This window comes from Ptiloglossa arizonensis, chromosome 6 (genome assembly GCF_051014685.1).
Source record: "Ptiloglossa arizonensis isolate GNS036 chromosome 6, iyPtiAriz1_principal, whole genome shotgun sequence".
Lineage (NCBI taxonomy): Eukaryota > Metazoa > Arthropoda > Insecta > Hymenoptera > Colletidae > Ptiloglossa > Ptiloglossa arizonensis.
In genome coordinates, this window is record NC_135053.1 from 25,109,152 (window position 1) to 25,124,396 (window position 15,245).

General features: G+C 54.1%; 1 protein-coding gene across 7 annotated transcripts in view; it reads right to left on the bottom strand.

The window, feature by feature from the left end:
- The window catches only part of LOC143148316 (uncharacterized), a 360,338-nt gene that overhangs the window by 158,898 nt on the left and 186,195 nt on the right, over window positions 1-15,245 (bottom strand). For all 7 annotated transcript variants that reach the window (XM_076314556.1, XM_076314557.1, XM_076314561.1 and 4 more), the window contains exons 4-5: window positions 9,604-9,804; window positions 8,170-9,166 (exon numbers count right to left, since the gene is read on the bottom strand). In XM_076314556.1, the coding sequence (XP_076170671.1) occupies window positions 8,170-9,166; window positions 9,604-9,804 (1,198 nt within the window). The remainder of the gene's footprint in view (window positions 1-8,169; window positions 9,167-9,603; window positions 9,805-15,245) is intronic.

A 15,245-nucleotide genomic window follows, 5' to 3' on the forward strand; every position in this document is an offset into this window, starting at 1 on the left:
AACTTAAAAAACTCCAGACACGTTCCCAATGATACGTGCACGCTCTCGAAACCGATATCCCACTGTAAAAGTCCGCTCGATGCTAGTCGCTCTGTTCCAAACGCCTTTCGTTCGCACTTAATCGCACCGATATTTATCCCGTACCTACTGTTGGAAAATAAAATACGTCTAAAGGTATTTATGTACGAACATTCATCACTCGGTAGAAATACACACGAGGTCGAACTATGCGTTAAAGAGGTTCTAGGAGCGCGCGAAGCGTTTACTTCGCGCTGTAGATAAGAATTAGGGAACCCAGGCAAATTGCATCCGATATCCTCTTTTATACTTGTTCCAGCGAGAACGTTACACCTTCCCGATAAATAAAATATAAAGTAAAATACAGTACGCTGTAGTTGTTTCTTTCGATAACCCAGAAGTGCCCAACACCTACGGTAGAAATTGGCGCGCGAAACGATTCGGCGAGGATCGTCTCGGTGGTCGAGCACGGACGAGGCTCTCCGAGAACTTGGAAGCCGGGACCGAGTGGAAGATCGTTTCCAGTTTCCATTTGCGACTTTAACCGCTTCCGCTGGCAGCCAGTCGCGCCAGATTTCCGAATGGAAACTTCGAATGGAAAGCACGCCGGATAATGGCGACGGGGAATCGTCCAGGGATAAATCGGTCAGCTGCGAGGAAGCGCGCGTTCGCGCAAACCATCGATGGAAATCTCGCGATAGAGTCCGGTAGTGGGCCGTGTTTACCTATGTTTATCCGTGTTTACGTCGAAAGTTCGCGATCGAGCGCGGAAAGGCTCTCGAAAGCATCGTTGCTCGCGTTTCTGCGACTCGACGACCACGGTGATCGACAACCGACGCCTTACACGGTACTCGAACATCGAGACGATTATCGATGCGTCGGAAGCGGACCAACTCGATCGGTTCGCCTCGAGAGAACAACCAACGGGATACAATGGAACGACGTTCGTCCGGTTGGATTTTATCGAGCACAGAGTCGCTGCTGTACTTTCCAGGATTTTAAAAATGTTACGATCGATCGATCGGTTACGGATAAAAAAGAAATATATATCAGAGAACGGGTCGTCCCGCGATATTTCCTCGTTCGAAACTTTCGTCCGGATGGAAATTTGTCCCGTCTCCGTTCATCGCTCGACCTCGTGTTCGCGACAGATGGCGGGCCCGATTTTGTACGCCTCGAATTCGAGGATCGCCGTACGTGGAACAAACGCCCGCTGGTTCACGAACCGACAGGATGCAGCGTCCGACGTACGCGCAACTCGTCGAAATCGAGTATCCAGTTGCCACAAAAGCAGAGGGTGTATACACCGAGGAGACAGGATTCATCCATGGCTGGGAACGCTCGAAAGCGAGTCCTCGAAGCGTACGGTAACTCGATCCAGCGCGAGGGTTGCTGTCCCAATAAGAGGAAGCGCCTAATGGCCTTCCGCCCCGTTGTTCTTCCCGCGCGCGGGGATCCGCGCGCGGGGAGCGAGCGCGTACGTTTGCAAACAAACTCGTAGAGCAATGGGCCGTGTAATTCGAGGGTATTTATTCGCTTGGCCGAGGACTGGCCCGAACAAACAGGATCCGGCGAACCGGCCGTGACGCGCGATCGTGAAATTCGTTGTTTTCGCGATCGAGCGCCGACAATTTCCCCTCTATCTCGCGATTCGATCGCTCCGAACACTCCTCGTCGACGAGTACGCGGAATCGCTCCCGGTGACGACGTTTTGTTCCTAACGTCCTTGGTATTCGATACCGCGTCGAGTCGACTCCGTCGCGAGGAAACTGCGCGCGGAAACGTACAGTTTCGACAGCGCGAATTTCAAAAATTCGAACGAAAGATCACGATTTCTTTAAGGTGTTTCCAAAGGTACGATTTTCCAAAGGTACGACGCCAACAGCGAAGTATTTTTCCCTTCGTAACAATACGGTCCTCGTCGGCGATCATCGACGAGACGACTCGTGCGGAAATATTCGAATTTAACGCGGCTTCGCTCGCAAACTCGATCTTCGGGACCAAGGGAATCGAGGGTCTCGATTGATTCAATTTTCCTCCCGGATAATTCGATGTCGGTGAAAGGAAAAATCGATACGCGTTGCGGGCTGCCCGCGACATCGTCCATCGTCGTCGACTCGGAACAGCGACGAGATCGGCTTCTGCCCTTTGGAAGTGCTCGATTCGAAGGAAGAACGATCGATTCCAACGAGGAGTCGCGTTCGTTTCGTTTCGTTTCGCGTTTCGATCGTGGATACAACGCGGTATCGCGCAACTCGGTGGTAAACGCGGCAACTGAATTATCGAGCGATTACCGCATAATGCAGTTAACGCGCAAAGCGAATAAATTACGGAGGAGTTACCGGACTGCGGATTTTACGCATCCAAGGCGTACGCCGTCGATACGGTGAATATACGCGGGGTACATTTCGTTAATTAACGCGGGAAATTAATACTTCGTTTCGCACGAACGCGTACGTTTCGCGTAAGCTTGCCGCGCGTTTATCACAATTATCATCGACGATACGCGAAGCCGGTGAATCAACTATACCGACAAACGAAGTCGATGAACCAAACGGATTCTCGAAAATAAATTACCGAGCGATCGCTAATTACTTCTAGCGACGCACGATCGACTGAGCTGTTACGAACTTATCGCTCGAGTGAATCTTTATCGTTGAACGACCGATCGGTCAGCGAACCGCGTACGGGACAATGTTTACATCGTGAGCGTAAAAAGTGTAGCATGTACGATATTCGGGAATAGTTGAACGATACTGTACGATTTATCCTTTCTCGATCGAAAATTACGAAACCTACGGAGACACGGTGAGTCGTAGAGGTTCGTGTACCGTATCGATGCACCGCGAAGTGCATCCGACGTTGCGTTGTAACGGGCGAAGCAACGAAAAGAAACAGACGCTTCACGGACGTTCGTCGCGAAGGGCGGATATTCTTGCGATACGTTCCTCTCGATATCGATCGTCGAACGTGTTTGGAGAAATGCAACGACTTGGTTAGTGTCGATAGCGAATAGTCTACGTTGAGTTTTAGGCAGTGTGTTCGTATTGCCGGAAAAGAGTGAACGGTTTGGCCGTTACTTTCTTTTCAATTTTTCTTCGATCGATCTCGAGCAGATACTCGAGAAAGGCACGCGACACTGTACGTGGTTCGCATCGGGTTTGAATCGCCGTATTACCGTATACGCGAGATACCCGTGTACCGCGACAAAGCATGTATCGTAATCGGAAGTTTTCCAACGGAACGAAAGTGAGCAGTTATCGGTAAACCGTAGAAAAGCAATGTCACCGGCGCCGCGGCGATTAGCGCGAGAACGGAGCGATCGAGTCTCGAAACGCGTACACTATTTTCTCGTGGCGTTTAACATCGCCCATTATGTACCGCATGGAGAGCGAGCGCAGAGGTGAACAGCCTCCGTTGTGGTAGCCGCCTGATTCCCCGCTTAAGTAGATATGATTGAGGACCGCCATAGAGAGGATCAATGAGCCAGCGAGGTACGGTCGGCCCGTGGAAGCAAACGTTCAATCAAGCCGCGGCGCGGTGCGGCGCGGTGCGGCGAGACGCGCGGCCTCCTGCGCCGAAACACTTTAATTCGATCGAAGCTCCAGGTACATGGTAGCCGACCAGAAGCGCCCGACGTGGCTTCACGGTTCGGTAAACGGCGCCGAAGTCGTTTTCTTTAATAAGACACTCGAGGGGGCACCGTTTCCTCGCTCGGCCGACAAGAGAAACTCCTATGTTTCCGTTCGACGTCGCGCGCGGCGTTCGGCGTCGTCGCGGGAGGCCCGGCGAAACCCACTCGACGATGACATAGCGATACAAGCTACCATCCTGGCAGCTTTATCTCGATACCACCGATGGATCGGGACGCGGAAAAGTTCGGTTGCGCAACGCGTCGATGAGCGATCGCGTGTCCCTGGACGGAACGAACGTTCGATAAACGTCCTTGGTTCGGTTCCCGTTTCCACGGTGAATATCGCTGCGGCACCGGCCGCCCGCGCGGACGTACATCGAACACCGACGAGTAATTTCACCAACAAGCGTGTAATTAAGATCGCTCGCGAGGGCATACGCTACCGGCCGAAAGCTGCTATTACCAGGTGCAACGTGGGAAATGGGAAAACTCCGCGGTGATCTATGCGAGGCCTGCAATTTCACCGGTGTACCGTGGCACGCCACCGAGACGAGCGATAGTTTGGAGAAGAACCGTTACCTTCCGCTCGAGATCGCGATCCTCTTCGTCCGAGGAGAGAGAAGATTTTCGCCAAACGGACTCCGGGGCCCGATGAAAGTGGCGAGTTCGCGCACCGAGATCGAGCGGGTTTCGCGGCGTTCGGCAACGCGTCGGAACCGTATCGTCCACGAAATCTCGGAAGACGCTCCGAGGAAGGAGGAACGACGCTTCTTGTCGGAGAAATTGTCCGCTTGGAATGCTTCCTACTGCCGGTGGTCGCGACGGAGCACCACCATGCGCAAAATTATCGCGCTCGAGATTCGTCCACGCGTCGAAAGTCCGAGCGAACGTCGCGAAACGTCCAGTTATTCTCGTCGCTCGTTCGAGGGGTTCGATACTCGCGTTCGATACTTTGGACGCGCGGCACGCAAACAGACTTCGATCTCGGGATCGAAGATCCCTCGCGAAGACCTCGAAGAGAGTTTCTCCAACGAAATGAGTAGGACCCGAAAACGTGGAAAATCACGAGGCCTTCCCTTGATCTCGCCGCCGGGCCAGGACGAGGCAGCTCGTTTCGCGAGCGTAGGCAGCGGGCTCGTGTCGCGCGCGCGCGCGCTCGCGCCTATTCGTGTCCTTAAGCGAGGACGAATCGCGCGAAAACGAGTGGGCCGAGCGATCGCGGGCGAACGGGAAGCCGCACCGAGCAATAAGGCGCGCGTTAATGAAACGCGACAGCCGGCGCAAAGTCACGTCCGATCGTACGGCGTTAAACGCCCGGCAGACGAGTCGCGATACAGGTTGTTCGACGCTGACAGCGCGACTGACGTCCGAGACAGCTACGCGACCGGTTTCCACGCTTCGGTGTCACAACTCCGAAGGACGTTCTTTCGTCGACTTCGATGTTTCCATTCTCGCGAGCCGAGAGTACTTTTTCGCCCATTTCGCGCCATTTCCGTATTTCGATGCCGCGACCTCGAAGGACGTTCCCTCCTCCTTCCCGGAATACTTTCCCGTTCAGGCGGTTTCCGTGCTTCGAGCACCGCGGTACCGATCGCGATCCTCCATTCTTCGACATTTCAAGAGGTCGAACGCTCGACGAGTTCGACATTTTTTAACTTTCACGCCGAGGAAAAGTTTCAAATCGTTCTAAATCGATGCCTAGGGATTCCAATTAGCGAATCGAAGAGAGGAAAATTCGTTCTTACGTTTTTAAAAAGTTTCTTTTCGCGAATATCGCGCACGACCCGTCCACGAGAATCAGTTCGTTCGGAATGTCGCGGAGAACGAAGGCTGAGGGAAGAATTCTAACGTTTTTCGAACGCCGGCTCCGATCGCGAGTTCGAAGGATATTCGTCCAAGACCCGATGTTCGGCTCGCGGGTCGTTCCCCGTGAAACTTATCTTCGCCTATTTGGGTCAACCTCTTTGCGAGGTATCGGTTACTGGAACCGTGACACTATCGACGGACAAGCTGCGGTTTACGTTCGGTTTCTGGGTTCTGAGCTACAGGTCGAACGCCACGTATCTTTGGTACCTCGAGTTTCGACGGTTCGTTGCCATTTTGCGGGCTAACCCGTTTCATTTCGAACGACCTCTCTCGCTCGAGCAACGTTCGCACGACGATTCGAGCCTACCTTCGAAAATCACCTCGAAATTTCTCCGTTGTAATGCATCTCTGAGAGAGTTTCGATCCAACTTGCAAACGGCTGCAAAGTTTCGTGAAAATTACCGCGTCGTTAACGAGATCTCTAAAGTTTTCTCGATACGAGAGAATAGACCGTGGGCTGTAGAGGCCGGTTTGGTTGCTCCCTTCTCGAGAACGAGGTCCGTGGCGGACCGTCTTCGCGTACCCATCGCGGTCACCGAAGTTAAGAGAGCGTCGGCCATTCTTCTAGACCGGTGACCGAATCTGGAAGAATCGAGCACGCGCGAAGCGTCAAACGACTCGTTCAAAGATTGTCTATCATCGGACCACGTCGATTGAACTTTGCCCCGATCCTCACTCTCACCTACCGTACTCCAAAGCGAGTCAACTGAACAAGACCGTCTAACCGGAGAATCCGAATCTAACTCCGAATACCACTTCTTTTACCACGATTCTACGAAGCGTTAAAGTCTCTTGGATAATCGTTGGTTGGAATTATTTTCGTTTGGAATATTTATTTTACCGGGCGACGTCGCGTGATCTCCTCGAATTCGAACAACGACGAGAATCCTTTCGAAAAGCCTCGACTCGAGAAATCAAAGGCAGAACGGTCGAGGAACGGTTCCCGTTCACCTACGCGACGACGCTGAAGCGGGACGGAGTCGAGATCCGTATTACGTAACCGTGTACAAGAGGAGACAAATACCATAAGTCACTGTTACGTTGCCGCAAACACACCGCTAATGGCACGCCGGTACGGAGTGGGTGGCGAGCGTTTTGGACGCGGGATCTCGGCTTCGCAAACCTGTCGGCGGCGGCACCAAAGAGCACCGGAAGACGAGCGTGGGAGGACGCGAAAAGAGATCGACCGAGTCACGGAACCGTGAGCGAAACGACGCGACGCGACGCGAGACGATCTTAGAATCCTTCGAAAAGAAGATCGATTCGCAGACCAGAGGAACGCTTCCTCCTCTTGCGGACGAAAAACGAGCCTTCGTGATCTCGAAAGCCGAGAATATAGTACTTCCTACCAGACCTTCGAAGCAACGAAAGTCGTTTCTCTCGTCGATGTTTACGGCGATCGAAACCGATGCGAATAACCAACAGTGTCGCGTGCTTTTTTCGATTCTGCTTGCGACCGAACCGAAGAAAACCGAAGGAAAGTAACGAATACGGTCCCTAAAAGCCAATATAGATCGTTCGCCATCCACGCGCACCACTACCAGAGTCGTTGAATCGCACTTCTCCCAACGATTTCGCAAAGACCAGCGCTGCATTGGGTTTTCATCGTACGGCGAGTGATCGAAAAATGTGAAACGAATTTATTACCGCGTAGAAACCTCGTCGAGCGCACGGTTCGCCGGTCGTCGATACGCGAAGAAAGGGTAGAGAATATTTATCGAATTCGAGCGAGCCGCTCCGTAAAAACAAGCAACGGTGCACAATGGGACGAAGTTTCGAGACGGTTTATCGATACCGGAGGTGGCGTTACTCTACACGGAACACGGCTCGATGATCAATTCACCGTATCGATTCCCATTGAAAATCTAATCGTCGTTACCTCGAGCGGATCGCGTGGTTCTAACGAAAATTGAACGCGACGTCGGTCGTTCGCGTTACGGATCGATATAAAACGGGTCCGCGTTCCCCCCCGCGGTGACGGACAAGATTAATTTCGTTCGCCGCGATTCGAAATCGCTCGAGTGTGAAAACGGTTCGCGCGGCGGCTGTCGAGATTCCAAGAGCGCGCGTGCCCCGCGCGGCCGACTCTTTAATTAAACGCGAGCGAGCTCCGGGAATGCAAATGTTGCACTTGAAACCCGTGGTAACGCGTCGTCGATGCGTACCAACGCCGCCTCACGAGCGTCGTATTTATCCGCGTCGTGGTTACTTCGAAACGAAACCTCAACCGGCGTGTTTCGCCAAACGAATAAAATACCGGCGACGCGCAGCGTTTTATTCCACGAGGATTTTCACGAACCGGCTAACGACGGATCTTCGACGGCCACCGTGAGTCGAAGTAACCGCTTCGGAGCGTCGCGGCACCCACGCGGTCGCTTCCGACGGAATTCCGAGTTCCTCGGTGCTTTCGGTAAATCACGCCGGCGTACGATGTCGTTCGCGACGGTTCGAGTCTCGTAGGCGACCGCGAGTTCTCGCTGAACGCGAATCGGAAGTTTTACGCGCTCGATAAAGCGGACAGAGATACGCGTCGACTCGAATTCGAAGCGCGCGTCCGTGGTCCGTCTCTTTCGATTCGAAAACACGAGCGTTCGAGCTCATTTCGATACGCTCGAACGCGTATCGAACGGTTTACGCGTAAAGTTACTCACCGAATCCCATCCGCACCTCCTCCTCGTCGTCGCTGTCGATGTGCTTGATCCCCGCCACCTCGAAGCTCCTCGCCGACTGTTCCTGCCTCGTCTTGGACGAGGGCGGACAATCGCAAGTGTCCTCGCCGGGTCCACATCCGCAGTCGTCGCCGGCGCACCTGCAGCCGAGCAGGGGGTCGTCGGTGTCTATGTTTCTGCACGCCGGACACGGAAACGCGAGGTCGTCCAACGAGACCCTCTCGATTTTCCTCTCGACGGAGACCAGGAGGTTCCCGATCAAGGCGGGCAGGTCGTCGTCGGTGACATCGTCGACGGTGCGGACGTTCCGCAGCCTGTCCTCCGCGTCCCCCGCGACGCGGAGGCGTCCGTCCGTCTTCTGCTCGAGCACCACCTCGTCCAATCCGAGGGGGGTCTTGAGGTCCTCGGGTCCGAGGTGTCTGCTCCTGGTCTCGCATCTGGTGGTCTCCTTCCACTTCTCCATCGTCGAGGAAGAGACGACCTTCGCGCACCTCTTCACTTTGGCGCGACACTCGTCGCCGGAAAGACTAGAGGGGTTGTTCGAGCTCGGCCGCGTCGCCATCGGCATCGCCGTCGCGTCCAGCTCACCGTCGAGCTCGGGCTTCCAGGTGTCCACGCTCGAGGTCGACCTGGACTTGGTCACCGCGTGGCCCGTATCGACGTTCTCGTCCCCGCGTTCTCGAGTCTCATTCGAGCTCTTGAACTCCAGCCTGTCGATCGAACGGGTCTCGTCCCGACGGTGCTCGAACCCGCACCCCGGCTCCCGCGTTCTCGAGCGGGTCTCCTCGCGGGATCGTCGTCGTAGCCGCGTGCTCTTCGCGTTGCTCGAGGTCTGGGGACCGACCAGGCTGCTGCTCGCCGCGCTCGTGCTCTCCTGGCCCTTTCGGGACACCTCCCGCCAGTCCATGAACTCCTCCTCGCGGTCCCAACCGAGGAACCCCGGGGCCCTCATCGACGTCGTTCGCCAAACTACTGCGATCTGAGAAGACAGGGCGACCGATTAGCGCGAAACGACCCATCGACGTTACTTCGACGTCTCGATCCGTCCGAGTATTCGACGTTTTCGTCGATCTCTCTTACCATCGATTGCTCTCGAAGAGCGTTCTCGTACGGATCGAGATACCGAAAAAATTTACACTCGGATATCGATACCGCGGCCACGACGAAGCACCGAACTCGATGTTCTCCCTTTGGCCGCGATAACGGTTAACGTTTTCCGAGACAAATTTTTACAATACGCTCTCGACACTGTGGCTCTCTCCGAAACGAATGACGGAAGTTCGGTTATAATTTTTCGCGCTCGAGAAGCGCGACGACGCTTTAGGTAACGACACGGAGGTGTCGTTCCCCGGAAGCCCGGCGGCTGGAGACCGCGGATCGAAACGAAAGAAAAAACGACAAAGGAACGTGACTCACCTCGACGGTATTCCGCTCGACGGTTTCACCGGCGGCCGCTTCGCCGCTCCCCGAGGTGGTTGCAACTGCAGCTGCGCTGCGTATGCAGAGGTAACATTCCCCGAGACGTAGCGCGGAGGCTTCGAGCTCTCCTAGATGCAGGACGAGGCCGCGTCTGCCCAACGTCAGAGGCCAGCCTCTCGGTACCACCGATTCGTTTCCCTGTAAACGAAACACTATCGTTAGATCGTGCTCGATTCGTCCATTCCAGATCTTTTTGCAAAATTATATTCGCGCGATCGCGACAACTTTTGAACAAATTTGATTCGCCGATTACGAAACAATTTCGTTCGCTTTCGTCGATCGTGACGGTTCTCTTCCTACTCGAAACGCAAAGTATCTTCGCGATTTAAAATTGGCGAGAAGAACGCTAGTGTCTGTTGAAAAGAAATACCAAAATAAGTCTTTGGCGATCTCGAGTATTTCTCGTCTCTTTCGTCCGTGAACGAAAAATCGTCCACCTCGAAAGACGTTGATCTTTTCGAGGGTCGTCCTCGATCTCGGTTTTCGCGTGCAACGCGAGTACCGCGAGCGCGGCGTAATCCGCTCCACGGACACCGGAAAGAAAAATTCCCAGAGAGATTGAAGTTCGCGAACACGCAAGACGGTAATTCCGTGCTCCCTCGGTTCCCACATCAATTCCATCCCTCGAACTCTCCGCGAGGGGCGTTCAAAAGGCTCCGGACAATCGGGGCGATTAATTAAAACCGAGCCGGAAGCTTCGCGGCTAATGAAATTCCTCTAAATAAGTTACACGCGAAAGGGAGAGTAATTGCGGCCAAGCCCGCACGGAGGGAACGTTAATCGCGCTGATTAGAGAGTAATCAACGTTACGCGGGATACGCCCAAAATTGAGGAGACGTGCGCGAGCCGAAACGATGTCCTATCTCCGCTGCGTCCCACGGTTTCACTCGTCGAGCTCCTGACGAGCGGGAATGCGGTCGGAATTTAATCAGTTTCGCATCGCGTTGGGCAACGAAAGGGGAACGCTCGACTCGGGATACCTCGACACCCTTCGAAACAAATGGTTACACCCTTGGACACCTCGGTGTCGGTGTCGTTGTTACGAGTAAACGTCCCAATTATCGGCACGCTCTTCGACGGTCGTAGCTCTCGGCGATAACGGAATATTCGCGTGGTTGTCGGCCGGTACGAGAATACGAGACGCTTCGAGGGTTACGAACTGTATTTTTCGATACGTTGTTCAATTTTTGGCTCGGTGACTCTTCCGTGAGACCATCGAAAATGATTTAACCCGCCGTACGCGATTTTAAGCCGAGACGAGCTTCGCGCGTCTCGTTCGATCTCCCCGTTCCCCGTTTCGCAAGAGATCCGCGCGACGTAGAATTCGATTCTCGACACCCGTCGGAAATTCCTTCCCCATCTTGTATCCATCGTCCGGCCGTGAGCGCGTCTCGTAACGTTTACTCCACGGTCCGCGGCATAAATCCGTTTACCGGTTCTGCTCCTCGCTGTCTATGTCGTCGCTTAATCATCGCCACTTGCGTTCGCGGTCGGGGCATTCTCTTCGCCGTGGTGTTCTTCTTAGAAACGAATTGTGGTTTTAACGCCCGTCGAAGCTGCGACGTAGAGCCCGGCACGTTTCTTCGTTCGGCCGGGAACGAGGTTCCGCGGACGATGTACAACGATGGATCGATCGTCGGTGTAATTTCTCTGTTTACGCGCGTGCCCCGCGCGCGGCTTCCGGTTTCGCGTTTCTGGGAACGCGACGGACGGTTCTCTCCCTCCACGTGGTAATAGCGTCGCGAGAACGATCGTCGAGATTCCGTTGGTGGCTCTCTTTGTCAGAGTCCCTGAAAGGACGCGTCGCTTAGTCGTGGCCGCGCGAGCTTAGACTCCCCAGCGCCTCGTGTTAGCGCCCACGTGTATCGATGCGCGGCCCAACGTGTAAGCAATTAGACGCTGCAACGCGCGAATAAAACCGAGCGGTAGAATGCTCGCACCTCGACTGCATACCGACCGTTGGAAATTAAACGAGACGAAGATTCCGCGAAGGTATGCCACTTTTTAGCCTCCTCCCTCGGGGAGGAATTCGGTTGCCGCTCGAAACCACGTCCAGCGAGTCGACGTCGCGAATTCGCGTCGGGTTCGGCCTCGAAACGAAAGAGAGAGGCCGCGAAACGATCACCGAAACTCGACTCCGATCGGTGAGTAGCTTCGATCGTTTGCAACATCGGCGACTTTTCCAACTTTTCCGCCACAGGCGCGACGATATCGCCGATCGGGTTTCTCGAAAGTTTTCCGTTGCAAAACTGCGAATTAGAATCTCTGGTTTATTACAATACGCAGGGATCTCGCGTATATATAGCGATTTAAACGCGACGAACAGTGTCGCTCGATTTTCTCTGCTCGCGACCGACCGTGGAAAAATTATTGTATTCGGTTTGTTACGATGCGCAGGGATTTCGCGTATCTGGTAATACGGTGATTTAACTTTATGTGCGAATGACGAACAGTGTCGTGTGTTTGTTCAAAATTGATGAAAGAAAGTAACGTTCGAACCGTTGACCGTGCAGCGGACGACCCTTTTCGGCAAAACGTAGTCCCGTCATCGACAAGTGGCACCACCTGAATCATTCGTGCATTTGTCCCAACATTTTCGCGTTAATTGCGAAAATCTCGTTCTCGGTAAAAATCTTCCAGAGACCCGCGATCCGCTCGTACGAATCGCTCGGGTCGTTTGCGAATCGCTCGCTCGAATCGATCGGCGTTGCACTCGTCGACTCGTTGCGGTTCGCTCGCGTAACGCGTAACGTCTCCTTTAAAGCGAGGGAGGCGCGTAGGGAAAAATGGTGTTAGGGTCGCGTCGGCGAGTCACTAACGCCGATGGAATTTCGCTACCGATCGGGACGAGGGCGTTTCTCACGCGTGGCGATCGCCGAGCGTCCACCGAGCCGAGAGATCGTATCGCGTACGAGGGAAGAGTTTGCGCAATCGGGGCGGGAATGCGGCTTAATTAAGCCGGGCCGTGTGTACTCGTGTCGCGTGGCACGTGTTGCGATTTCTTTGCGCGTTTATCGAACACGGTAGCTCCGGAACGCCTCGGCCAGCAGGAACTGGCCCAGATTCCGGGACTCCGCGTTACGAGCGGGACGGAGACGCGAGCGAAACGAACGAACGAACAATGCGCCGTGGGTCGAGCGTACATTGTTTTCCATTCCTCTCGGTTGCCGACAGAGTCGCGTGTGCGCGAAGATCCGACCACCCGGATGGGAGAGGTTTTCAGCGCGAGGCGAGACCGAGCGAGTTCGGGCGAGCCGAAGCGAGGCGAGGCGAAACCAGCCGAGACTCGGAACGCGAGGACGAACGAGGGTTAACGATCGGTGGATTCCTGTACGAACCAACCAATCGCGAGTACGCGAGTTACGGTTCAAATTTATAAATCGTTCCAACGGTATCGACGAGTGCGAATTAACGTGGAAAAAATCTTACGTCGAAACTTCTGCGACAACGATGGACGTTCGCGTAAGTTTCGAGCGTCTCACGCTTCGTTAACCCGCGTTGGAACGTTGAACGTTGAATTCTCTTTTTCAAAAGATCACGCAAGGGTTTCTTCCGTCACCGGAACAAATTTTGCACAATACGAGCGATCTCTCTAGCTCGCAGACGATCCACGCGCAACACGCCGTAGACAAGAGTATACACGGAGGACGTCGCGATTATTCGTATCGGTAAGTAACATTCCTACGTTTCAATGGAAGCACTGACTGGTACTCCAAGCGTTCGATTTTCGAAGATTACGCGAGACACTGTTGCGCCAGAATCGAAAGGTTGGATTTTTCGAGCTCGAGCGCAGCCGTATCGAACCGCGTGGCCAACGAGAACGAGCAATGGCGAACACCGAGGGAAGAGGGTACCAGAAGAGGAACGAGGATCGTAGACGGTAGGGGGGTAATCTCGTAGAATTTGATCGGATAGCGAGCGCCATAACGCCGGACAGGCCGGCGAGCAATCAGCATGGACGGCGACAACGAGAACGGAATCGGCGCGTCGACAAGAGGCTGGACGTTTATGATGGACGCGATAAGAAACGAGGCCCGTGGCTGTCACCGCGTGTCTCATTAGCGGTAAACGCTCCGCGAGAGATGTATCTACCGCCGAAACTAACCGGCTTTCACTGCGGTGCCGTGATTTACCGATGCAGCGCCCTTCAATTTACGTCGCGCCTAGGCCTCGTGTTTCGCCCGGGTCGAAAGAAACCTACGGCGGATACTTAGAGATAGGAAGCGTGTAAATCAAACGTTCACCGGGTCCGCGGGCTCCACTCCGGGATCGTTAAGCCGGCCGGCGCTCCGGCTCCAAGTTCCCGGGAACTTTGCCGCGCGACGTGGCTATAAACTGTCGAGAAAGCGTTCCCTTCGTTCGATGCGCTTCGAGTTGAATCGCGACGATACGAATGATAGAACACGCCCCGTGTAATATTCCAGCCGGGGTACAACGATTTTACGAGGACGACGCCCGTACCGGTGTCTCGCGACGGGTCTACCGGAACCTTTATCGTTTCGATTCCGCGGAGAACCAGTTGGATCGACCATTTCCACGCCGACGATGCTCGAACGTTTCCAACGATCTCGACGCGGCTGATTTCGGGACGCGATACGCGATCTTACGCTCGACGTTCGAACTTGGAGAAGTCGGAGGGGAAAATTCGAGAGGGTAAAATTCGACGAACTCGAACTCGAAATCCTCGCGAGGAGTTCGCGTTTCCCTCTGAACGATCTTCCGCTTCGCGACCCCTTTTTCGGAGATCGTTGCAATCGCTCGAGCACCGCCGCGATCTAGATCGACGCGCGTAAGTACGCGGAACAAAACGTCGAGGCACCGCGATGCAAATAGGAGCGTCGAGGTGGTATCGGTTCGATCGTACGATAGAATTCGTAATAAACGATCGAACGCGAGAGAAGGGCTCTTGTACCGGATGCCGTCAAAGTGACAGACGCCTGTGCTCGAACGACGAAGCCTCGTTAATCCTAGTTCCTACCACTCGCGCGTGCGCCTTACTCACACGCACGACTTCCGTGCGCGTTACGCGCGCAAAATTGAGCCGCGAAGACAGCCAACATCGCGGCGCGTTCAACGCGTGTCCGATGAAAGTACGCCGAGATCGATGTCGATCTCGCCGCGGCAAAACAAAAAAAAAAATAAAAATAAAGAAACGCGCCTCGCCGCGCGCTTGTTTCCGGCCGTGTACGTTCCACGGGATCAAATTAATCGGCATGACACCGTTAATTCTTCGACGTCCGTTAAAACGAAACGCCATTAGCGCGAAAGGGGGAAAAAAGATCGACCGATAAAATCCGTCGCCGCGCACACAGGAGAAGAATGTTCCACGTTTTCAATTTTTCGAGGCTCTGCTCGCGAGACGGCTCCGCGTACCGCGAGAAACGATAACGATAACGAACACGGGTCGTTCGAATACCGGGCAACGTTCAACCTCGCTAATTTCTTCGAAACATTCCGAAATCTTTATTACCGGTCGTTGCAGTTTATTAAAAGAAATAACCGTAACTTAATGTATTTCACTTTATATTTTATTTCTCCGGAAAGTATACCGTTCTTGCTAGAAGACCTTACGTAAAAGA